Genomic DNA, 20596 nt, shown 5'->3' on the forward strand with positions numbered 1-20596 from the left:
TACTTTGGTAGATTCTGACAAGATCCTTTCCAAGTTTTAGATTTTCAATTGCATGCAGGCCCCTCTTTGATTGTCAAAAGTAAAATTAAGCAGATTCATCACCAACTAAGCCAATATAATTAATTCACCAACAGTTGATGCATAGATGTATTCCGATATTCGATGAACCAAATGCCATGATATTACTTTCATCATAACAGACATTATTCTAATACAAAATACACATGTAGAGTAACCACATAAAAGAACTAAAAGCTAAAATGGTGCTAAGCCTACATCATATGTAAAGAAGAAATGGACAGAGATTTCTAGTTCTTTCATATTCCATAAAATCTCGTGCGTGTCGGTCATGGTTTCAAAGCTAAGCTTTTTGGCGAAGTTCTAGTGACAAGGTTTCTCTTGTGCCACATCCAAGAGTCCGAAGGAGAGCTCGGCAGCGGTGGAAGGGCAACAGCTCTCCGGCGCAGGCCGAAAGGCCACCCTTCGCAGTGTCGGAACTCTCCCAGTAACGAGCCGAACTCCTCCAACTCTGTCGAACCATCAGTGGAGCAGCAAGAAAAGCAGCTCTTCACCGAGAAGAATGCCTCGCTCTCATCGTCGTCGTCGTGTTCTTCCTCTCCGGTTATATGCGCTCTTCCTGTCGTCGGTGACACAGCCCGAGCGAGCTTCCCTGAGAATAGCAACTCATGAGGCCTCGACTTCGTCTTCATCGCTCGACTTCGAATCTCCAGTATTATCAGCTGACGAGGAGAGAGAGATCGCGATCAGATGAGAAAGATACGATGCAGGGTGAAGAGATCGAACCTGTTTGTGATCGAGATCACCGTCAAGAGTACTCTCATCGACGGAGCTCAGATTGGAAAGAGTTCTGAGGCCGGAGCCATGGCACTGAGCACAAGCCTTCCTGAGGAGCTCCGGAAGGGATTTGGAACCATTCGATGCGAGCTTGGATTTGTCTTCCTGAGGAAAGAAAGCCATCCTTAAGATGAAGCAAAGAAGGGAAGAACACCAACAAAGCATGTGAAGAATCAGCCTCCGTCTTAATGGATGGTTTGCTCATGTGGTTGGGTGGTGAGGAGATGTGGACACGCATGACAAAGGCCTTGCAACCTAAAACCTTGAATCAAGGAGGGTGCAAAAATCCTTTGGGGTGAAGGCGAAGCATGTAAAACGGGTCGAGGAATGCATGGGGGGTTTTAGGAGATCAACTAAATGTCAAAATTATGATGCTCAACAAGAACAAGGGTCGGCTAGAGTGGTGGTGGCCATCAAATCAAAATCTCCCAAACACATACGCACTATCCTCTTTGATTTGATGGAAGATGTTAGTGGCAGAGCACAAAATTTGGCAGTTCATTTCTCTTTCTGGTTTTTTATTAGCCTAAGCGGCAGGTTGTTTTCAGATTTTGAGTTGAAGTTGTAGTTGAGCCAAAGACACTGCACCTAATTCAAGTGGCCGAGTGTTCTGGGTGTGCGTAAAGGTAGAGATATAAGTTGGGAGAGTTCCTCCGTCAACATAATTTCTTAGAGATTATAACTCATTATTTATTGATCATAATTTTAATCAGAATATAATTCAAATTTTATTATATTTTTGTTGGATCACATTATCTAACATCCTCTTTAACCTTAAAAAATAATCTAACATCCTTTTTACCTTAAAAGATTTCATGAATCGGTATTGTACTGAAAAAGTTTCATGCGAGGCGAGAATTGTTTGGGCTAATTATAGATTACACATTTAATATCTCAATTAGTACGTTTTAAAAAATTATAATGATATTTTTATAGTTATAAAAGTAAAATATCTAAGTCTATATATCCTAATGTTATTAGTTTTATAAATAAAAATATGAAAATAAAGTGTAAATAAATAATTTTGACGTTCTAGTCAACGATAACATATGGCTTTAGTGGTGATAGATGACTGACATCGTGAGTAACTATTGTGGATGAAAAGAATAGTGACGAGAGGTGAGGGTTACTTTACATCCATATCAGCAACGAAGCAATTATCAAGCGATAAAAAAAACCGTTTGACATTTGGTCCTTTGGTCGCTTGATAACTACATTAATACCAATGCAAATGTAAAGCAATGAACGAGTTACTCAATAACTATGTTAACGTTGACGTAAATGTAGAGTGGTCCTCACCTTTTGTCATCGTTCTTCTCATCTACAACAACAACTTGCGACTCCACGGATATTACAATCCACCATTATCAATTGAAATATTAATTTTTTTTTATTTTATTTTTATTTTTATTAGTAAAACTGATAGTATTAGAGTAAATAGATCTCTACGGATATTAATATAATTTTTTAAAAGAGACAAATTGGGATGCTAAAGGTGGTTTAAGTAGTCTGAACTATTTGCCGCTGTTATTAACTGCTGAGAGCAAAATATGTCGAGGAAGCTAGTTTGGCGACGGCGCACGGCGGAGGGCTTCTATCGTCCGGCGGGTCAGCTGCCGAGCGTGGCGGCGTTGGGCTTCTGTCGCCGCGCACGCTTCCTTGTGCGCCTATCTCCTCCTCAGCCGTCGGAGAAGTGGAGGAGAAGAGGGCGCGATGGCGTCGGCATATTCGAAATCGGCAATTTCGGCATCGATGTCTGCCTTGAGGGCTCTCGACGGGCAGAAGCGAAAGCCTTGCCGCCGTCAAAGACGCCCCACGCGTACGTGCTCTCCTCCCTCCTCTCTTCGTATGACCACCAAAACTACCGCAGAACGTTGTAGTTAACAGATTACACTGTTATAAATGTATTAAAACGGCATCAAATAGGAATATTCTTTTTTTTATTTACCATAATTTTGTAGGATCAAAGAAATTTGATTTTGTGAATAAGAGTTTCCTTAGAGAATGACATACATTGTTACTTATCTTTTTTTTTTTTTTTGAGACAATAAAGGTGGAGTGGATTAATTCTTAGTGTCTGATGTATCAAGTACTCTTAGCTTGTTGTTCCAGAACTTCTTAACTAAATTTGTTTGTTGTTCCAAAGGATAGTAGTTTATTGTTGTAGAAGCTTGATAATTAAGTGCTCTTGTTTTTTTAATCTAAGGATAACCTCTCACTGATGTTCTGCTAATTATTCCTTTAAATCACTAATAAATGTAACTTTAATTAATGATGATTAATGTTCTTAGTCTCCTAGATAATGCTTATAAGTCAAGTTCAGTAAATATATTATAGGCTTAGTTGTGTTTTAATTTGTTTTTTAAAAAGTTACCTTTGTTTCTTCTCAAGTATGGGTAATTTATTTTATTTTTTTTGTCCTAGATATACTGAAATCCACTTGTCATAAGAATGAACAATTGAGCTATGTGTTAAGTCTTAAGATATCATCACAATTGATACTTTGTTTCTCTAGATCCTGAAACCCAAGAAAAATTCTGAATACAAATGCTTTTTGCTTCTACTGGTTTATTAACATATCAGGTGAAATACTTTATTTGTTTAGCATTTGTGAAAAATGAGATTTCTAGCATATTGTTTGTTTTCCTTTCTTTGTTCCTGTTTTATCATTGTCAAAGTTTAAAAATTTTTTGTCACTAAAACAGGTTTCACATGTAATCTTCAGATCTTTAAGTGGCCTATTTATGAGTTTGTCAGACTATAATATATGATAAATGGCCTGAAGACTGGAGATTGATTATTCATTTTATGTTGCTAATGAACTGTTCTTTTCTTTGTGATACTTGGGAAGGTCAGTATATCATAAGCAATGCAAGTTGTACATTGATGGACCAAAGTATATTATTGATCATCTACGATTTATATATTTGTCAACCTCTATAGATTAGAGTAATAGCCAAGTCTATTTGCTTGAATGTGATCTTGTCAGGAGAACATTGCAGTTATGAACGGCTACATATTGTAGTTTGTCAGCTAACAGTATTGTTGTTCTAAATTCTAATGGCAAGACCAGGTAATACCTGTGAGGCAAAAGTCTAACTTTTTCAAGAGTAGCTTGAACATAATTAGCTGGAACACCAATTTTAAATCAAACACATCATGCATTTTCAAAAACATATAAAAAAAATGAAATCTTGGCCAATATATCTTCTTGCATTATTTTGCATCTTCTATGACTGATTGAATTGGATTAGGTATGCTACACTGGCCTGATGTGTGTTACTTTAGATTATTACTAAGCTCTTCTCAAATATGCTCAGTTACGATTGTTTTGCTTTCTTTTGTAGGTCGAAAATGTAGAGGGTAAAGTCAAAGCTTTGCTTGAAAGAATTGAAGATGGAAAGGTTTCAGAATCTGTGTTTTTTTCATTTCTCTATAAAACTGGTGATCATAATTTGTTCCTGTGATAGTTGCCTGGGCAACATTGAGTATCTACAATTTGATTGAATTTTCTGCTGTACTCTCCATCTTATGTTGATTTTTCCATCTTTGCTCATTGGTGTCACTGATATCTCTCTCTATTATCACTATGCTAGCCATATTCTGCTGTCATTTTACTATTGTTATCTCTGTCTTCATCCACTTTTTGGCTTATTTACTCATAATATAGTTACATTTCCTGGTATTATTTGATTGCTTTCCTATTTTCTCATAACACTAGTATATTTCCCCATTATTCTGCATCTAAAATGTATTCACAGCTATTGCAATCTAATTCTCATTTGTATATACACTTTTTTAGGTGATGATGATCTATTTTGTAATGATATCACTCTTCTGCATCATATTTTGCTTATAATGTGAATAAGATATTTCTTACAAATATTTGCATTCTGTTACTTTTATCTTTGCTTTCTACAAAGGGGTGATTGAAAAGCTTTAGAGTTCAAAGAGTACAATCTTAATGCTCAGGTGCAACCAAACCAAATTGGCTATCTGCAACCTTTGCTAGAGGCATAGTTAAACTCACCTCTTCACTTTCTGTTACTTCTGATGATGTATGCTTGAAGTAGACATATTGGCTAGACAAATAGTTGGTTCCACTTGTTGAGTATACCTTTATGTATTTAATTTCAAAGAAAGTTGAAGTCCTGGTTAAGTTTGCGAATTGTGATTATACTTATGTTGTCAAGACTAGCAATAGTTTCACTTTAGCATATTAAGTTACTTTGCAATATAATGCAGTTACATTTTGAGAAATAATTAAAAACAATATATATGTGCCATCTTCCATCATCTCTTGTGATGGCTTGTAATGGATTAAGTACTGCTGTAACAAAGGTTCTAACTTTTTGATGCAATTTTCATGAAAGTCGGTGTTATATCAACTTGCCATGTTATTTTGTTATGTTAAAGTTTTGATGACAGAGTGTTGATATACAAACTTGGTAATTTCGATAGAAAAAGAGAAGAAAACAGAATAAGGTGAAAAGTGGCTAACTTTTATTTTTTGGAGATGCATATTTAATCTGCATGGACTCCAAAAACTAAGAAAAAGGAAATGGTCTTATCATCATGATTATCTCGATTCAGTGGTCCTTGTGCCTACATCGATACTTCAAACTAAAAAAGAATATTAAGGTCATTTTAACATAAACAAGCTTGATCCTGGGGGCCTTGACATTTAAGGCTTTGCAGTTTTATGGCCTAGTTCAGCCAGTATGGTATGGGTCTTGTCATACTGGCATGATACTTAGCATCATTGTTGGTACCAATGTTTCACAACTTGTGATCTGTGCAGCTCTATATGGGAATACATATACAGATGCAATCATGTAATCACCTTGCATAAGGCTATGCAATCTGAAGTGGTCTATGCAACTGTGTTGTCACAACCACATGTCATTTTGTATTCCTGTTTTGCTTCACACTCTACTCAATTAAGTATCTATAATTAGTTCAGAACAAACAACATAATATGTTGACATGTCACATTCGCTTCCCTTCTGCTGTTTGATCAAGCAAGAGGACTTGCTATGTCATTGAAAGGCTTGCAATTTTGGTTTTCCTTAAACTTCAAATTACTTTGTCTCAGGTCCGTGAGGAAATTCAAAGTATCTTTCTACAAATGGGGTAAAAATCTCTTTTTTCTTATTACTAACAAGTTATAACAATGCTAAAGACTTATCGATCCCAATTTGCTTCTTGTGTAGTTTTGAGGAGATGCCGACAAATAACTTTGTTGAAAGCAGGTGGAAGACTTATTCAACTTTTCTGGTTATGCTTATACATTTTATATGATATAGAAAATTTGGAAATTGATATCTGATAAAAATTTGGAAACATATGCCTTGTTCTTAGATTTGATGGTTTGATTAGGTAATTTCTGCATTTAAGAAAAGTTCTCTGATAATTACCATATTTCATGGAAACATAACTATGAATTATCGACTTTGGTATTTCGATGAAATTGGTTACTTCATTTTACTTTTGTAATGATAAACTGAATTGACCCCTTCTGTTGGATACTGGGAGAAATTATTTTCTTGATTGTTTGCTTTAAGAGCTGAAATTTGTTTAAGATTGAAGATTGTCAAAGAGTGATTTTTTCTCTATATGCAGCGATTTATTTACCCTGAACGACTTCTATTTCAAGTTTAGATGGATTGCTTAGTGCTTATTTTGACTGTTGAGTATACCAAACAACTTCTATTTCAAACTTTTCTATTAGTCCTGAACATGATTCATGCATTTAACTCTTCAATATTCTATACTTTGCCATTTAGTAGCTTGACTTAATTGATGAAATTTAAATTTTTTTGTAGCTTTTGGAATTTCGATGCTTTATTCCAGCCACAACAGCATCCTGCTCATGATTCACATGGTACCTTTTTTTTCTTAAAGGTTAAATGCTTTGATATCAAATTGAAATACCTTTTCTTTTTTGCTCAGATTTTACTGAAATGCTCATTTAGTGCTTTGTTCTAGCAGATCCTGCTTCTAGGAGATACTTACCTGAAGATTATGTTGAGAGAGTCAAGCTTGTTCTTGAATCTGGTGGATATGGATCCAAAGGGTATGTTCTTATGCTTCTGTTGGTGATGTATATTGTCAAGTTCCTTGCATAACTTCTTTATCTACAGATATGGTAATGATTGGAAAGGGAAGAAGCTGATAAGAATCTCCTTCGGACACACACAACTGCAGTTTCTACTAGAATACATTACATGCTTGCTCAGCAGGTATTTAGTGCTCCAAGGTTGAGGGTTTTTTTACTCATTATTAGTTGAGTTGATGAATTTTGTTTAACTAGTAAGATTCCTTATATACTTCATGGTATAGTATATTCAAAGTGCAAATTCTTTCACTGAATTTTAATTGGCTTAAATTATTATTTCATTTGAGATGGATGCATGGAGTAATAAAAAAAAAGATTAAAATTTTTTTAGTTATGATTAGTTTCAACTTCAGCATAATATAAGGGAGAATTGTCTGAGGTTAGTCGGACATGTTTAAAGATGTATGAATCCACTAGTGAAGACAATAAGAATATTAGAAATGATAAGGTGTCTAGTAGCTCTTTGTTTAATTATGGGTTTTTTCCCTCAACAGAGCCAATCGTTGGAAAATGGAACCACATAGCTGAACCCAAGGTTCACAATTTCAGGTTCCGAGCCCGTCTCGGTGGTCTATCGGGCTAATATGTATCGGCCAGTACTTGTGTGCCTACACATGGTACGTTGGTGCATACCAGTATTTTGGGGTTGAAGAAAAAGAGGGAAAAGAGAAATGGACGATGGAAAAATAGAGGAAGAAGAGAAGAAGCAATGGTAGGGGCTGTGGTAGCGACATCGTACACGAGAAGAGGGCTTATGTTTGCGAGCTATAATTTTTTTTTCTTTTTTTAATACTAAGTCGGATAGGGTCTCATCATTTTTTCTCCTTTTTTATTATTTTAACTGAACCGCTCAAGACGGGGATGGCCGGTATATCGGCCGTGCCATACCATTTTGGGTGGTACAGTTGTCCTTGGATGAACCCAAGTAGTTAGGATCTGACAGCTAGTGTATTTTGTCAACCTTGTTTATTATGACATGACTTTATTCATGTAGATGATGCTAAAAACTTATTTAAGCACCGAGCACAGAATCAAGAGCTGCTTGTTATTGGTTGTAACACCTAAATTTATGTGATTCATTGACTTTCAAAGGTTTCATTGGATTTCAAAGCAGCTGTGATTCGATATATGTACCGTTGATCTGCTCTGCCACGGATAGCTAATAACTATATCAAAGATCTTTTTCTTTTGTCAATGTACAAGTTTGCACAAATCTGTAGCAATATGCTTGAAGTATTCTGTATAATTTTTCTCCTCACTGTGCCATTCGAACATCATCATAACAAAAATTCTACCTTCTTCTCAGTGTGATGCATTTTTGCTGCTGCCCGAGCCGAGAGATGAACCACCAGCCTGAGGAAATTGAGCAAGATCAGAGCACAAAGGCCTCCATAAACCATCATACGAAACCGGCTCCCTTGTGCAGCAGCTACCACCATCAGATCCAAGGAGTCCGCTGCAACCAGAAGCCAGCTTGTTGCTTCCAGTGTCATCCTAATCACGGAGCTCAGCTTTTCTTCTCCGTAAATCCTGCACGCCATCCTGGAACACAGAGCAGTGGCCGTCGACACTGTAGTCTTGGACCATCCTCTGTAGCCAATCAGGCTTCCTCCGAGTGCCAATGCCTCCCTACGGCACACACATGATGCACACAGGCCGGACAAAGTAGACTGTCTCAGAGCTGCCAACCCTGTGTAGTAAGGCAAGAGGACGGAATCCAGGTGCAGGCTGGCATGCAGAATTCCTGAAACAGTCGAAGCTTCGAGCACTGCGTACTTGATGTCGGTGGCGGCGCGATTTCTGAAAGCCAGGGCTGAGACATAGGCGAGCTGGAGGAGGGCGGGACCGACGTGTGTCAGAGGGAATATGGTGCCGATCCTGCGCCCGTTTGCGAAGATTAGGACGAGCAAAGGAAGCGCAATCGGACCCGAAGGCAACAGGTATCTTCTCTTCCACCTTCTTCCGTTGCTGACATCCACGGAGCTCCGCCTGCATCTGAGTTCAACGAGGGTGAAGACGGTGGCTGAGAGGAAGCACGAAACGGCGAAGAGCAGCACCGACAGGTCGACGGCGGGCGGGTAGTCTCCTTCGTAGGCGCTGTCGCAGAAGTAATGGTAAGGGCAGTTGACCAGATCGGTGGTTTCTTCCACCTGCCATCTGGTGCACTTGAAGAACAGCTTCTCTGTGTTCTTCTTCATGCTTCGTCCTCGATGAAAAGGATCATCGGTCTTTGGGCGGTGTCTTCTTCTTGCTCTCAACTCCCTCTCCAGCCGCGGCGGTAGCTGGTGCGCCACCTACTCTGATCCTCTCTCTCTCTGTGTTGGTTGAGGTAGAGCTTCGTAGCTTCTGGCATAAGGAAACCATATGCCACGGTACGTATTCACGGCTGAAGCTGAAAGAGCAAGGGATATATTGGCCGTGAACACGTCCGGAGGTCAAAGGTTGTTTGACTTAGTGAGGGAAGAGATAATGCAGAGTTGCCTACAAGCCTGTTAAAAGTCGGATCAAAAACAGGGTTTGGTGGGGATCCATCCATGACTGTTTTCTTTATATCATCTACGATTCCTGCTTGTTATTCTCGCTTCTATCAGCCATACTATAACAGCAGGTTGTGCTCCACCAGCCACCACCACCTTAGGGCAGAATTCAAGTAACCAGTCAACTTCTCTGGGTGGAATGTCCTCCACCTCCTCATCCGGTGGAATTCTACCCGTTTCCACCACGAAAACAAAACATGGAAGGTGGGATACCAATTGCCTTAGATTGTGACCTAAGAACATATATACCAATTGCCTTAGATTCTAATCACTAGTATTATTTCTTCATAGACTAATCGTGTATGATTAAAGACTAATCCTACTAGTACTAATGCATTCGAACCTTTGTGATATGAGGAGCAGAGTAACTTTTAATGTCTAATGATGATTGCTAGACAAGTGAATTCTAGTAATTCACAGTTGTTTATGAAACCACTAAAGAAAGGTTCAGAAAGAAATATGGAAGCTATTAAAACTATTCTCGGAAAGTTTAGTGTGTAGAAAAAGGAATGGTGATACCATTTTCTTTTCAGGACCAAAGCATGCATTTAACTAATAATAAGCCTTGTTGTATAGCCATTGTTAGGTACCAACTTGCTTGAAGAATATTTTCTAATTATCTCATGTAGTTAAGTTACAGGAGATCCTTTATAAAATACATAGTTCGAGTAGTTGCATCTGACACTTGCACTATTTTTAATTATCTAAAAAAATCTACACTCAATATCAAACACTACAATTAGTTGTGTAGTCACCATCAAGAATTGTCAACCATGACAAGTACTAAGGAATGACTTGTGATTTCAAATATACAGAGTATTAGCATCGATCTATATATCGATGAAATTGTCAATACGGTACATATCGAGCTCGAGTCGTATCAAATGTACCGACACATAATACTTCCGTTGGTCAATTAGCATATCAAGTTGGATCAGTGAGATAGAGCCTTGCATATAACAACTCAACACATCATCTTCTTAGTCTTTTTCCTTTTTTATTTTAAGGTGGCTTCTTATTCTGCATGCACGAGCAGTAATTGTGGATGTCTCCGGCAATCATCATATCAATCACTTTTAAGGCTCTTTCAATGAATGTCATTATGCTCGGCTTAGTTTCCTGATCTCCAAAAAGTTCTCTTATGTATTTGGGTTTTTTTTAGCTGGTGGATAATATAATTGTTTATTTTGCTTGTTATTTCCAGGTGCAAAAATGAAGATTTTCATGCTAGAGATTAACATAAACATATAATTAGATTGTGGTTCCACAGTGTTCATAGTTAAAGATGTTCAGATTCTTGAAGAAGAACTACTTGTACCCGAGTCTCTTTTTCAGATTTTTCTGTAGATGCATGACACATTTTGAGAAATTGCTGTGTGGACATTATGTTCTCTGTTTGATCTTTGAGCACTGGAATGGCCCTTCAGAACCTCTGCTTCAAATTCCCTCCTATGTGTTCAGTTCTGGAAGTAGATGAACAGTAAAAGAATTTAGATTCTGGCATTGCACTTCAAAATTTTATCCTCTTTCTTTCTTTCTTTCAAATTATATTTTTGTTTTACGTTTTTTAATTTATTCCTGCATTTTTATTTTTATTTTTTCATTCTGTGCGCACACACTGTTCACAAGTCTTTTTATGCCCAAAGACCGAGATGTGATCTCGCAGGATTCCATCGGATGGATAGCAGGAATTGCCTTTTGTTCTTAGGCTGTGCCTAAGAACGAGGAGGATTCCATTTAGAATCATCCTTGTCGAGGATTCATCCTCTGGTTCGGATAAAGACACGACAAGACTCATCATCCTCTTTCTTTTAATCTAAATAATACTTGCATAATGAATCATCAACGTTGATGGATAGATAGTTTTCTTAGTAAGGAACGATCCCAATATTTAGTCATATACCGTCCGCTTATGACCTAAACTTCCCAACGTTGACTCACGTGATGTGTCATCCACATCATGCATGCCGTGGGAATCACGTAGACAAGAAGCCTGACATGTTACGTCTCAACACGTGGCATCATTTATGTGCCGATTGTTCCCCTAAACAATTGAAGATAGCTAAATTAGTTCTTAAAATCATTACATGTTGATCGGATCTCATTTTATCATTGATCTTTTGTCGGAAGAAAATATCTAATTATTTACGAATAAAAATATTTTTTATCTTTTATAGTAACATCGTATATTCGTATCAATATGACAACATAAATAATTATTTTATATTTTTTTCTTCTAGTGTTTCTTGTTATTTTAATCATCTTATTTCTATTATATGAATAATGTTTTTATCGATCTTTCTATTCCATTAAATAATTGATCCAAGATATAATTAATAACGATTCAATTGAGTTTGTCTCATTTGTTATTTTTCTCCGGAGATTGCGATTGAATTGGCTTCTCTCATTTGTCTATTAAAACAACTTGTAGACTTCTCTAAAATTGGCCTTTCAACTTAGTGGCCAATCCCATCAACCCCAATAATATTACCCTTTTGTCTATAGGCACTAACTTGTTGACTTGTTCAAATTTTGACTTCTAACTACTGGTCAATCCCATCAACCCCAATAATATTGGCTTGATTGATATATCATTTTATGTACCCAATTAGCATGTGTTTAATCAATTATTTTTAAAATATAAAATCTAAAATATGACGACTAACTTAGCTTTTTAGGAAGAAAATAAATTCCTATCGTATCATTGAACTTATAACCCTAACATAGTTTTCAGCATGTTCATGATACCAAAATTTTCTTCTCAGCTGGCGGCGATTGAATTGGTTGCTCTCACTTGTTTGTCACCACAACTTGTGGACCTATAAATCCGGGTCAATTTTCTTCCAAAAATGTCCATAGAATAAGAGAGCTACAGTTTCCACCCAATTATTCCAATAGTATGGCCCACACATCAATCACTAATCTGTGCATTAATCTGCGTCATATCCACCCGAATGCTTCTTGTTGACCGACGACCCTGTGTTTCTCGTAGCACGTCGGACATGGAGGCGATCACTGGGACGAGACGCAGCAGGGAGTACCACAGCCTGGAGATTGCCGGGGACGCGGAGACCAAGGGCGGCAGAAGAGCCTGGATGAGATGGGCAGCTCCAGCTGCCTGCGTGCTGTGTGTGCCTCTTCTGCTCCTCCTCGTCGGAGATCATCGGAGGCCGTCTTTCGATTGGTTTCAGGGTGCAACGCACCCGAAAGGTAATCCCCGTGCCCTTCGTGTTATCTATCTACGGCATCAGTTCTTCGACAGAGTGATCCAAAGCAGATGCCCATAAACAAGTATTTAGAGGGATGAGGAGGTGATGCCTCTGTTGTGACTTCACCGAACCTCCGCTGCATCTTCTTCTTATATTCCTTGTAGGCTCGACGAGTGTTTCTTCCTCGGTCGTCGGGGAAGCATCGAAGGACAAGCTTCTTGGCGGTCTGTTGTCTGCTGAATTCGAGGATTGTTCCTGCTTCAGCCGATACAGGTCTGCAGCGTATCGTAAGGCGTCGCCTCACCTTCCTTCTCCGTATCTCGTCGAGAGGCTGCGCAGGTACGAAGCTCTCCACAGGAAATGTGGTCCAAACACCGAGCTCTACAAGAAATCTATCGAGCGATTGAAGTCGAAGCAGAGCAGCGCGAACATGGAGTGCAATTATATAGTTTGGATCCCGCACTACGGCCTGGGAAACAGAGTCGTCAGTCTCGTCTCCTCGTTTCTGTACGCTCTCCTCAACGACAGAGTCCTCCTCGTCCACGTCCCACACGAACTCACCGACCTCTTCTGCGAGCCATTTCCTGGGACTTCCTGGGTCCTGCCTTCGGATTTCCCCGTCCACAACTTCCAAAACTTCGACAAGGACACCCCGCAGAGCTTCGGCAACATGCTCCGGGACAAGGTCATCAGCATCGACATGCGCTCCTCCGCCAACGCTACGTTGCCGGCCTACGTCTACCTCCACCTGCCATGGTACTACAACGAGTGGGACAAGCTGTTCTTCTGCCAAGACGCGCAGCAGATGCTTCGGAAGGTCCCCTGGCTGCTGCTGAAGTCGGACCACTACTTCGTGCCGTCGCTGTTTCTCGTCGAGGAGTACGACGACGAGCTCCGGCGGCTGTTCCCGGAGAGGACGACCGTGTTCCACCACCTGGTGCGGTATCTTCTCCACCCGAGTAACACCGTGTGGGGTTACGTCACGAGGTACTACCACGCTTATCTGGCCAAGGCCGACAAAAGGGTGGGCATCCAGATCAGGAACCTCAAAAACGAGCCCGTTCCCTTCGAGACTTTGTTGGGTCAGATCGTGACCTGTTCCTCCAAAGAAGGAATACTGCCGAGCATCGACCTTAGGCATACGGCGAGGCCGGCTGAGGACGACGCTAAGGTGACGGCCGTCTTCACGACCAGTTTGGACTCCGGGTACTCCGACAGGATCAGGGACATGTACTACGAGCACGCGACCACCACCGGCGAGATCGTCGGGGTGTACCAAGCCAGCCACGAGGTGGAGCAGCAGACGGAGCATCAGAACCACAACATCAAGGCACTGTCGGAGATCACTCTGCTCAGCTTCAGCGACGTTCTCATCACCACCGCCTGCTCCACCTTCGGGTACGTGGCTCAGGGGCTCGGTGGGCTGGAGCCGCTGATACTGACGAAGCCCTGGAAATCCAAACTGCCTTGCCGTTGGGCCGAGTCGCCGGAGCCATGCTTCCTGATACCTCCTCCCTCGGACGTGTGCCGAGACCATGGCGGAATCAACAAGAAGATGGCTCAGCATGTGAGGCAGTGCGAAGATGAGAATGGAGGCGTTAAGCTTTTTGATTAGACTGTCATAAAGAAACCATACTCTTTCAATCTCATCGATGTAAGACGATAACGCATCATTTCATATTATTATTGCCAAAGAAAATATAGTCTAATCAAAGAGTACCAACACAAATGCATTCGCATTTTAAATATCAAGATGATGCCATAGTAATATAATTAATTTATTAATAAAATAAATTTGATTAGCTTAAATAAGTTGTAATATATTTGAATCTTACTCAATAAAAAAATGAAATAAATACAAACAAATCAAATTATTCATGAAATATCTTAAGGTATCTATCATCTGTATAAAGATAAAAGCTTATCGAACAAAAATATTAGATTAATATTATTTTTTAAATCAATTAGGAAGATGTTATCTTCTTTAAAAAATATATAAATTATAAATTTGCTGCTACTCATCCTACAAGAAAAGATTAATTGAAATTGAATTCTTAAATTGGAAGCCAACTTGCAGAATCTGCTGCTAAAAACAGCCAAGATGACAGTCCAAAACAGTGCTCTTCTAATCCTAGTCGACTGAAGGCTATTCAAAGTCAACCCACGGTTTCTGACTTGCAAAGGCGGCAAACTTGCTGTTCTTGATTCCACAAGTGATTAATTATTTCCAATCCAAGACTAGAAGAGACCAAGCAATGAATCTATACAAGGCAATCAGCTGTTCTTTTATGATTCAACACGCCGCTTATGCATCATCTCGCTGGAGTTTCTGAAGTGGTGTTCAAACTAGTAAGATGAACTCCTCCTCCTCCTAGTCAACTCAGATTGCTTAAGTCGACTTCTTCAGCACCCCCTCCTGGTTTTATTAGTCGTCTATGTTAGCCGGAATGGGTTATGACTTGAAGGAGATCAGTATCATTCGTTGCAGCACAAGACAAAGTGCATCTTAGCCATGGGACTGAACGCACCACCTCAGATTTTGACCGGCTAGATTATATAGAAACATTGATGTCAGGGAATCAGCAAAATAATCGAGTAACATGCATGTTTGAAGCTTCCATTTAGTCTCGATGCACTTCAAAAGAAAAAGTAGGGAGAAACCACACTGGCATCATCGCTTGGCAAGCAAAACCACGGCTTGCAAGAAGAGGATCGATCAAGGGGTTGGTAGAAGAACTCATGCAAGCTGAGAACATGCCCGATCTCGTTGCCGGTTAAGATTTAGGGGGGTTCTCATTGCCGGTTGTTGACAGCCCCTAATTACTTCTTTCTACAGTTATTTATCTGGATATGATCTTTGTACGTACGTCAAGCCATCCAGCTTCTTTCTTCAGCGCTTAATAGAACGAGGGTGAAGTGCAACAGAAGCTGCCGGATTTTGGAGATGGCTGGGGATTCGGAAGCCAATCTCGAGAGGAACGGTTCCATGACGTTGATCCGGGAACGGGCGATCCCAGTCGCCTGCTTGCTCCGTGTGCCTCTTCTGGTGCTCCTTGCTGGATCATTCAGGAGGCCATCGTCGAAATGGATCCAGGAAGCTGCAGTAGGCGGAACAGGTAAATCCATGATGCCATCTTTGAGTTTTGTTTGTTTCATCAGCTCAGTTGCACTCGTTTGACATCTCAGATACAAGAATTCACACTACTTCCTCCTCCGTCGAGCCACCCAAGGTAACTTCGTTGGACGTTGACTGAGGCCTTAATTTATTTGACCCGACTCCCTAAAATGCACCACCATGTTGCAATGATCTATCTTATCAGCATTCTTTTGTGTAACAAGATAACTTTGTTTTCTTACATGGTTATGTTTCTTGCACCGTTCCTTCATGCATACGGGACCTGCAAGGCTGCGTCTCTTGCAGAAGAGATCATGGAGTCGATTACGATAAGCTGAATCCCGTGTTTATATGTATATATAATCTCGGTGAGACCTTTGTTAGTGGTTGCCCATGAACAATGACGATGGTGGAGGAGTGGGAGACAAGTCATCGGAAGAATTTTCCCAGCCATGTCAGAGTCTCTCGATTCCTCACATTAATATTAGGGTTGACAAATATGTCACCTGATTTCGACTGTAGGGCAGTAAACGGATCGAGGATCCCACTCGGGTCATCGGATCAAAATTTCCGGTCCAATAAGATCGTGTACCGATCGTTGGATCAAAAGATGGATGTACGTTCGATCCGATGACCCGGCCCGGTTCGACTAAATGGGTCAAAATTGATGCGCCTGCTCTCGACCTTGGAGAAACCATCCAAATCAATGCGACGATCACTTATTTCGCGAACTCTATATATAGAAGGGAAGAATTCTAGGACGCTGCGGTGGTGATGGAGACGAAGCGCTTGAGGAGGCCGCAGCAACCGGCGCCCGCCCCCGATTCGGAGAGAGAGGGGCCTTTCTGGGCCGCCTCCGCGGCGGCGGGAAGGAAGCCGCCGCGCCTCATGCACCTGCACCCCTCGACCGCGCTCCTCCTGCTCGCCTCCCTTTTGCTCATCTGCATTGCCCTGTCCGGAGCCCACCGCAGCTTTCCGCTTGACCGCCTTCGCGCAAAAGGAGGTACGACTAACCTCCCCGCCCTTCTCCACTTGTATCACGATCGCTTGATCTCGTAGGTTCTTGCGATGCTTCAGATCTTGTTGGTATCCAATTTGACACTTTCTTAGGGTTAATTTCTCGCAAAGTTGAATTAGGTAGTATTTAAGGTGGCTGAATTCGTAGTTATAATTCATGAACTTGTACAAGAATCAGATTAGGTTGTTGTTGCATCGACCAGTATCGCATTCGACCGTAAGTAAAACCAAGGAGACGCAAGGATTCATCTTGCATATATATATATATGCTTCAGTGTAGTATGGTGCGATATATCTAAATGCAGTATCTTTCCATCCTATTCCACAAGGTTTTATCTGCTAAGCTTGCTAATGATTTGTTGATAGCACATTGGCCATGTTGATGTTGTGACTTGCAGATTAGGCTGTCATTTGTTGGCAATATACCACATATTAGCTCCGAGTCTTTGTCGGTTCAGTTTGTCATGACTTGTGTGCACTTTGATATGATGATGCCGAACTGCTTTATGTTTTACAAAATTAAGCCACCAAATTTGACGTAAATAAGGGTTTCAATTATGCTATTTTTATCCTATAATGTCACCTTATAAATTTAGTTGACTTTTTCTTTGCAGTCAAATTTCCGACACACAGCTCTTAATTTTTAATTTTTTTTCAAGTAATTTATCTACCAGGGGAACACAACTCTGAAACTTGGCTCTTTCATCTTTCATGGATCGATGGACATTCTTTGATGCGTATATGAGAGTTTTCCAGAGTGCATATATACTTGTTTGCGAATCTTTATAAAAGCATATTGGGTCCTCTGTTTAGCAATAAAGTCATATGTCTATTCTACCATAGATTGACATCATACAATGTTGTTACCCACAACATGATATTTGCTTTCTCAGGTTACTGTTCATTTGTAATTTTCTTGTTGCAAAGTTCATAGGACTTAACATGTTTTTCTAGGTTTAGAGAATGGTACATTTCCATCCCTTGGTGGTCCAAAGGATAGATTTCTTCATGGCTTGCTTGCTGCTGGGTTTGATGAGCAATCCTGCCTAAGCAGGTACCAATCTGTGTTATACCGGAAAGAATCACCTCATGTACCATCTTCTTACTTGGTGGAGAAACTGAGAAACTATGAAGCTCTCCACAAGAAATGTGGTCCGAACACTGAATTGTACAAGAAAGCAGTTGAGCAGTTGAAATCTGATCATGGCACCCGATCAACAGAGTGCAACTATGTGATATGGATATCATACAGTGGCTTGGGCAACAAGATGTTGTCTATTGCTTCAGCATTTCTATATGCTCTCCTAACAAACAGGGTCTTGTTTATCGACCGAGGTTTCGACATGGCTGATCTCTTTTGTGAGCCATTTCCTGAGAGCTCATGGCTTCTACCTCTGGATTTCCCCATCAATGAGTTCGATACCTTTGACATGAAGACACCCAAGAGTTATGGGAACATGTTAAAAGACAAGGTTATCGGTAACGGTGATGATGGTACTTCAACACACTCCCTGCCTGATTACATTTATCTCCATTTATCTCATGATTATGGTGATTATGATAAGCTTTTCTTCTGCGAAGATGATCAGAGGTTTCTTACATTTGTCCCTTGGCTGTTGTTGAGATCGAACAACTACTTCGTGCCATCCCTCTTTATGATCCCAACATATGAAGAAGAACTAAAACATCTCTTCCCAGAGAAAGACACAGTCTTCCATCATTTGGGACGTTATCTTTTCCACCCTACCAATTCAGTGTGGGGTTTGATCACCAGATATTATCAATCTTATCTTGCCAAGGCAGATGAAAGAGTGGGCATACAGGTGAGAACCTTCGAAACCGATGGTGGTCCATTTCAGTATGTGTTAGACCAAATTCTTGCATGCACTCAGAAGGCAAAGCTTCTTCCCGACGCCAGTGGCCAAGACACTGTGGTTTCGACCCCAAAAACCAAATCAAAAGCTGTGCTTATGACTTCTTTGAACTCTGGATACTCTGAAAACATCAGGAACATGTACTGGGAGCACCCTACAGTCACCGGTGAAATCATTAGTGTCTATCAACCGAGCCATGAAGGATACCAGCAGACAGAGAAGCAAATGCACGACATGAAAGCATTAGCAGAGATCTATCTCTTGAGCTTGACAGATGCGTTGGTGACAAGCGCATGGTCTACGTTCGGGTATGTGGCTCAAAGTCTTGGTGGTTTACGACCATGGATCCTCTTCAAGCCCGAAAACCATACGGCTCCTGACCCTCCTTGCCGTCAAGCCATGTCAATCGAACCTTGCTTTCATGCCCCTCCCTTCTATGACTGCAAGGCCAAGACAGGTGCTGATACAGGGGCTCTGGTCCCTTATGTCAGGCATTGCGAAGACATGAGTTGGGGGCTTAAGGTAGTCGATCAGAATGAGTGGTAGCTCTTGACCTTCGGATGCAACATTCATATTTGTACACTCGAACATTTCCTTTCTCTTTCTTTACAGAGACCCTATTCATGCATAATTTAGGTGTGTTTCTTGAAAGATTAACGATGTTGAAGAGGATCGATCTCGGTGACACTGTAAAACTATTCATTTATGATTCTAGCGATCAGGATTTGAGGAGGGCGTGTTGTCCGGGGGCGGGAAATTGAGCTTGGCGCGCGCCCCTCGGAACTCGACGGCGGCGCGGTCGTACGCCCGCGCGGCGTCCTCCGCAGTGTCGAACGTGCCCAGCCACTTGCGCGCCGCCCGCTTCGGGTCGCGTATCTCCGCAGCCCACTTCCCCCACGGCCGCTGCCGCACGCCCCGGTACCTGCTGCCCTTCTTCCCCTTCCTCCTCGATCCCCCGGAGCCGCTGCTGTCGGACGGCACGACGGCTACCTCGTCGTCCGCGAAGGAGAAGAGCTCGCAACCGAGGCACCCTTCGATGCCGCACGTACGGCAGGTGTCAGCGAGCGGGAGCTCGGCGGGGGCAGTGGCGTAGCCGGAGTGGACGTGAGCGAGCGCGGAGACGATGATGGAGGTCTCCTGCTCGCGTGACAGGCGTGAGGATGACGGCTGCCAATCGCAGCAGCTCGACATTAGCCCTTTGCTGCTACTGCTGCAGTTCTTTGCTGAATTGACGTGGGTTGACTGATAATAGGTGGTGGTGGAAGGACGACTCTCTCTTCTGGTTTGATCTGCATGAGTCGAGGTTTTAAGGGAGGGAGGAGAGGCGTGACATGGTTTGACACATCGAAGACTCACGCGGACATGGACTGCGCTTTTGGCGACTGCATCCGCTGTTGGCGAAGAGTAGGGACGAAGCGGGTTCAGGAAGGGATTAAATAAATCGTGGAGAATGTGAATTGAGAGAAAGTGAAAGCTGCGGAAGTCATGGATATCATCGATGACGTTTTGGCAATGAAGGGAAGCGACGGGAAAGAGAGGTTTGCAAGCGCTCAACACGGTTGACTACTCGTGGCAGGCGAAGAGAATAATAACGACAGGATGTCAAACTGGCTTTCTCAGATCATATAGAGTTACAACTGGACTCGGAGATGACAGGTAGTGCGAAATAGAATTATGGATTACATGACTGACTAAATAAAAATATTTATTTATGTATACTCGATTTGATTTTAACGTTTTATATAATCCATAATTTACCGACAACACCCGAAATATGGAAGCATTTGCATGTTTTGACAGCAAGTCTGACTTCAAACGTAGAGAAGAGGAGGACGGAAGCATTGGATAAGAAATCCATTCATCGTCTCCCA

The 20596-nt window shown here is 41.2% G+C and overlaps 6 protein-coding genes across 8 annotated transcripts; 3 read left to right on the forward strand and 3 right to left on the reverse strand.

Annotated features, from left to right (window-relative positions):
* Window positions 1-148: 148 nt before the first annotated feature.
* LOC103997988 (uncharacterized) lies at window positions 149-1323 on the reverse strand. Its single transcript, XM_009419346.3, has 2 exons — window positions 805-1323; window positions 149-740 (listed from the first exon to the last, which is right to left on the reverse strand). Exons 1-2 carry the CDS (start codon window positions 1018-1020, stop codon window positions 348-350), a joined length of 609 nt encoding a protein of 202 aa, XP_009417621.2. The 5' UTR covers window positions 1021-1323; the 3' UTR covers window positions 149-347.
* A 1072-nt stretch (window positions 1324-2395) lies between these two features.
* LOC108953770 (phenylalanine--tRNA ligase alpha subunit, cytoplasmic-like) lies at window positions 2396-8003 on the forward strand. Of its 3 annotated transcripts, none has more exons than XR_010491265.1 (7): window positions 2396-2674; window positions 4203-5988; window positions 6069-6107; window positions 6681-6739; window positions 6847-6931; window positions 6999-7097; window positions 7468-8003. XR_010491265.1 is itself a non-coding variant. In XM_065125619.1 (7 exons), the coding sequence occupies exons 2-7, from the start codon at window positions 5984-5986 to the stop codon at window positions 7499-7501; spliced, it is 324 nt and encodes a 107-aa protein (XP_064981691.1). In that variant the 5' UTR covers window positions 2396-2674; window positions 4203-5983; the 3' UTR covers window positions 7502-8003. The 3 variants fall into 3 exon arrangements, 2 of the variants coding, with proteins under 2 accessions (XP_064981691.1, XP_064981690.1); XM_065125619.1 differs by having other exon boundaries at window positions 6844-6931; XM_065125618.1 differs by having other exon boundaries at window positions 7019-7097.
* Window positions 8004-8188: 185 nt separating this feature from the next.
* LOC103997989 (uncharacterized) lies at window positions 8189-9290 on the reverse strand. Its single transcript, XM_009419347.3, has one exon. The coding sequence runs from the start codon at window positions 9169-9171 to the stop codon at window positions 8251-8253; it is 921 nt and encodes a 306-aa protein (XP_009417622.2). The 5' UTR covers window positions 9172-9290; the 3' UTR covers window positions 8189-8250.
* Window positions 9291-12387: 3097 nt separating this feature from the next.
* Window positions 12388-14518, forward strand: LOC103997990 (probable fucosyltransferase 8). Its single transcript, XM_009419348.3, has 2 exons — window positions 12388-12720; window positions 12884-14518. The coding sequence occupies exons 1-2, from the start codon at window positions 12465-12467 to the stop codon at window positions 14332-14334; spliced, it is 1707 nt and encodes a 568-aa protein (XP_009417623.3). The 5' UTR covers window positions 12388-12464; the 3' UTR covers window positions 14335-14518.
* A 549-nt stretch (window positions 14519-15067) lies between these two features.
* Window positions 15068-19271, forward strand: LOC135623438 (galactoside 2-alpha-L-fucosyltransferase-like). The gene is made up of 3 exons (XM_065126410.1): window positions 15068-15835; window positions 15906-16837; window positions 17806-19271. Exons 2-3 carry the CDS (start codon window positions 16609-16611, stop codon window positions 19269-19271), a joined length of 1695 nt encoding a protein of 564 aa, XP_064982482.1. The 5' UTR covers window positions 15068-15835; window positions 15906-16608.
* Window positions 19272-19436: 165 nt separating this feature from the next.
* Window positions 19437-19916, reverse strand: LOC135623439 (ethylene-responsive transcription factor ERF109-like). Its single transcript, XM_065126411.1, has one exon. It carries the CDS (start codon window positions 19914-19916, stop codon window positions 19437-19439), a length of 480 nt encoding a protein of 159 aa, XP_064982483.1.
* Window positions 19917-20596: the final 680 nt, after the last annotated feature.

The sequence above is a fragment of the Musa acuminata genome, chromosome BXJ2-9 (assembly GCF_036884655.1).
Source record: "Musa acuminata AAA Group cultivar baxijiao chromosome BXJ2-9, Cavendish_Baxijiao_AAA, whole genome shotgun sequence".
Lineage (NCBI taxonomy): Eukaryota > Viridiplantae > Streptophyta > Magnoliopsida > Zingiberales > Musaceae > Musa > Musa acuminata.

Excerpts from the sequence above, each read along its gene's own strand:
- LOC103997988 (XM_009419346.3), bottom strand. The coding sequence starts at position 1,020 with ATGCTTTGTTGGTGTTCTTCCCTTCTTTGCTTCATCTTAAGGATGGCT. Across the intron at positions 741-804 it reads GTGATCTCGATCACAAACAG|CTGATAATACTGGAGATTCG; the intron begins GTTCGATCTCTT and ends TCTCCTCGTCAG.
- LOC108953770 (XM_065125618.1), top strand. The coding sequence starts at position 5,892 with ATGTCATTGAAAGGCTTGCAATTTTGGTTTTCCTTAAACTTCAAATTA. Across the intron at positions 6,108-6,680 it reads AATAACTTTGTTGAAAGCAG|CTTTTGGAATTTCGATGCTT; the intron begins GTGGAAGACTTA and ends ATTTTTTTGTAG. Across the intron at positions 6,740-6,846 it reads TCCTGCTCATGATTCACATG|ATCCTGCTTCTAGGAGATAC; the intron begins GTACCTTTTTTT and ends TTGTTCTAGCAG.
- LOC103997989 (XM_009419347.3), bottom strand. The coding sequence starts at position 9,171 with ATGAAGAAGAACACAGAGAAGCTGTTCTTCAAGTGCACCAGATGGCAG.
- LOC103997990 (XM_009419348.3), top strand. The coding sequence starts at position 12,465 with ATGCTTCTTGTTGACCGACGACCCTGTGTTTCTCGTAGCACGTCGGAC. Across the intron at positions 12,721-12,883 it reads GGGTGCAACGCACCCGAAAG|GCTCGACGAGTGTTTCTTCC; the intron begins GTAATCCCCGTG and ends TATTCCTTGTAG.
- LOC135623438 (XM_065126410.1), top strand. The coding sequence starts at position 16,609 with ATGGAGACGAAGCGCTTGAGGAGGCCGCAGCAACCGGCGCCCGCCCCC. Across the intron at positions 16,838-17,805 it reads CCGCCTTCGCGCAAAAGGAG|GTTTAGAGAATGGTACATTT; the intron begins GTACGACTAACC and ends ATGTTTTTCTAG.
- LOC135623439 (XM_065126411.1), bottom strand. The coding sequence starts at position 19,916 with ATGTCGAGCTGCTGCGATTGGCAGCCGTCATCCTCACGCCTGTCACGC.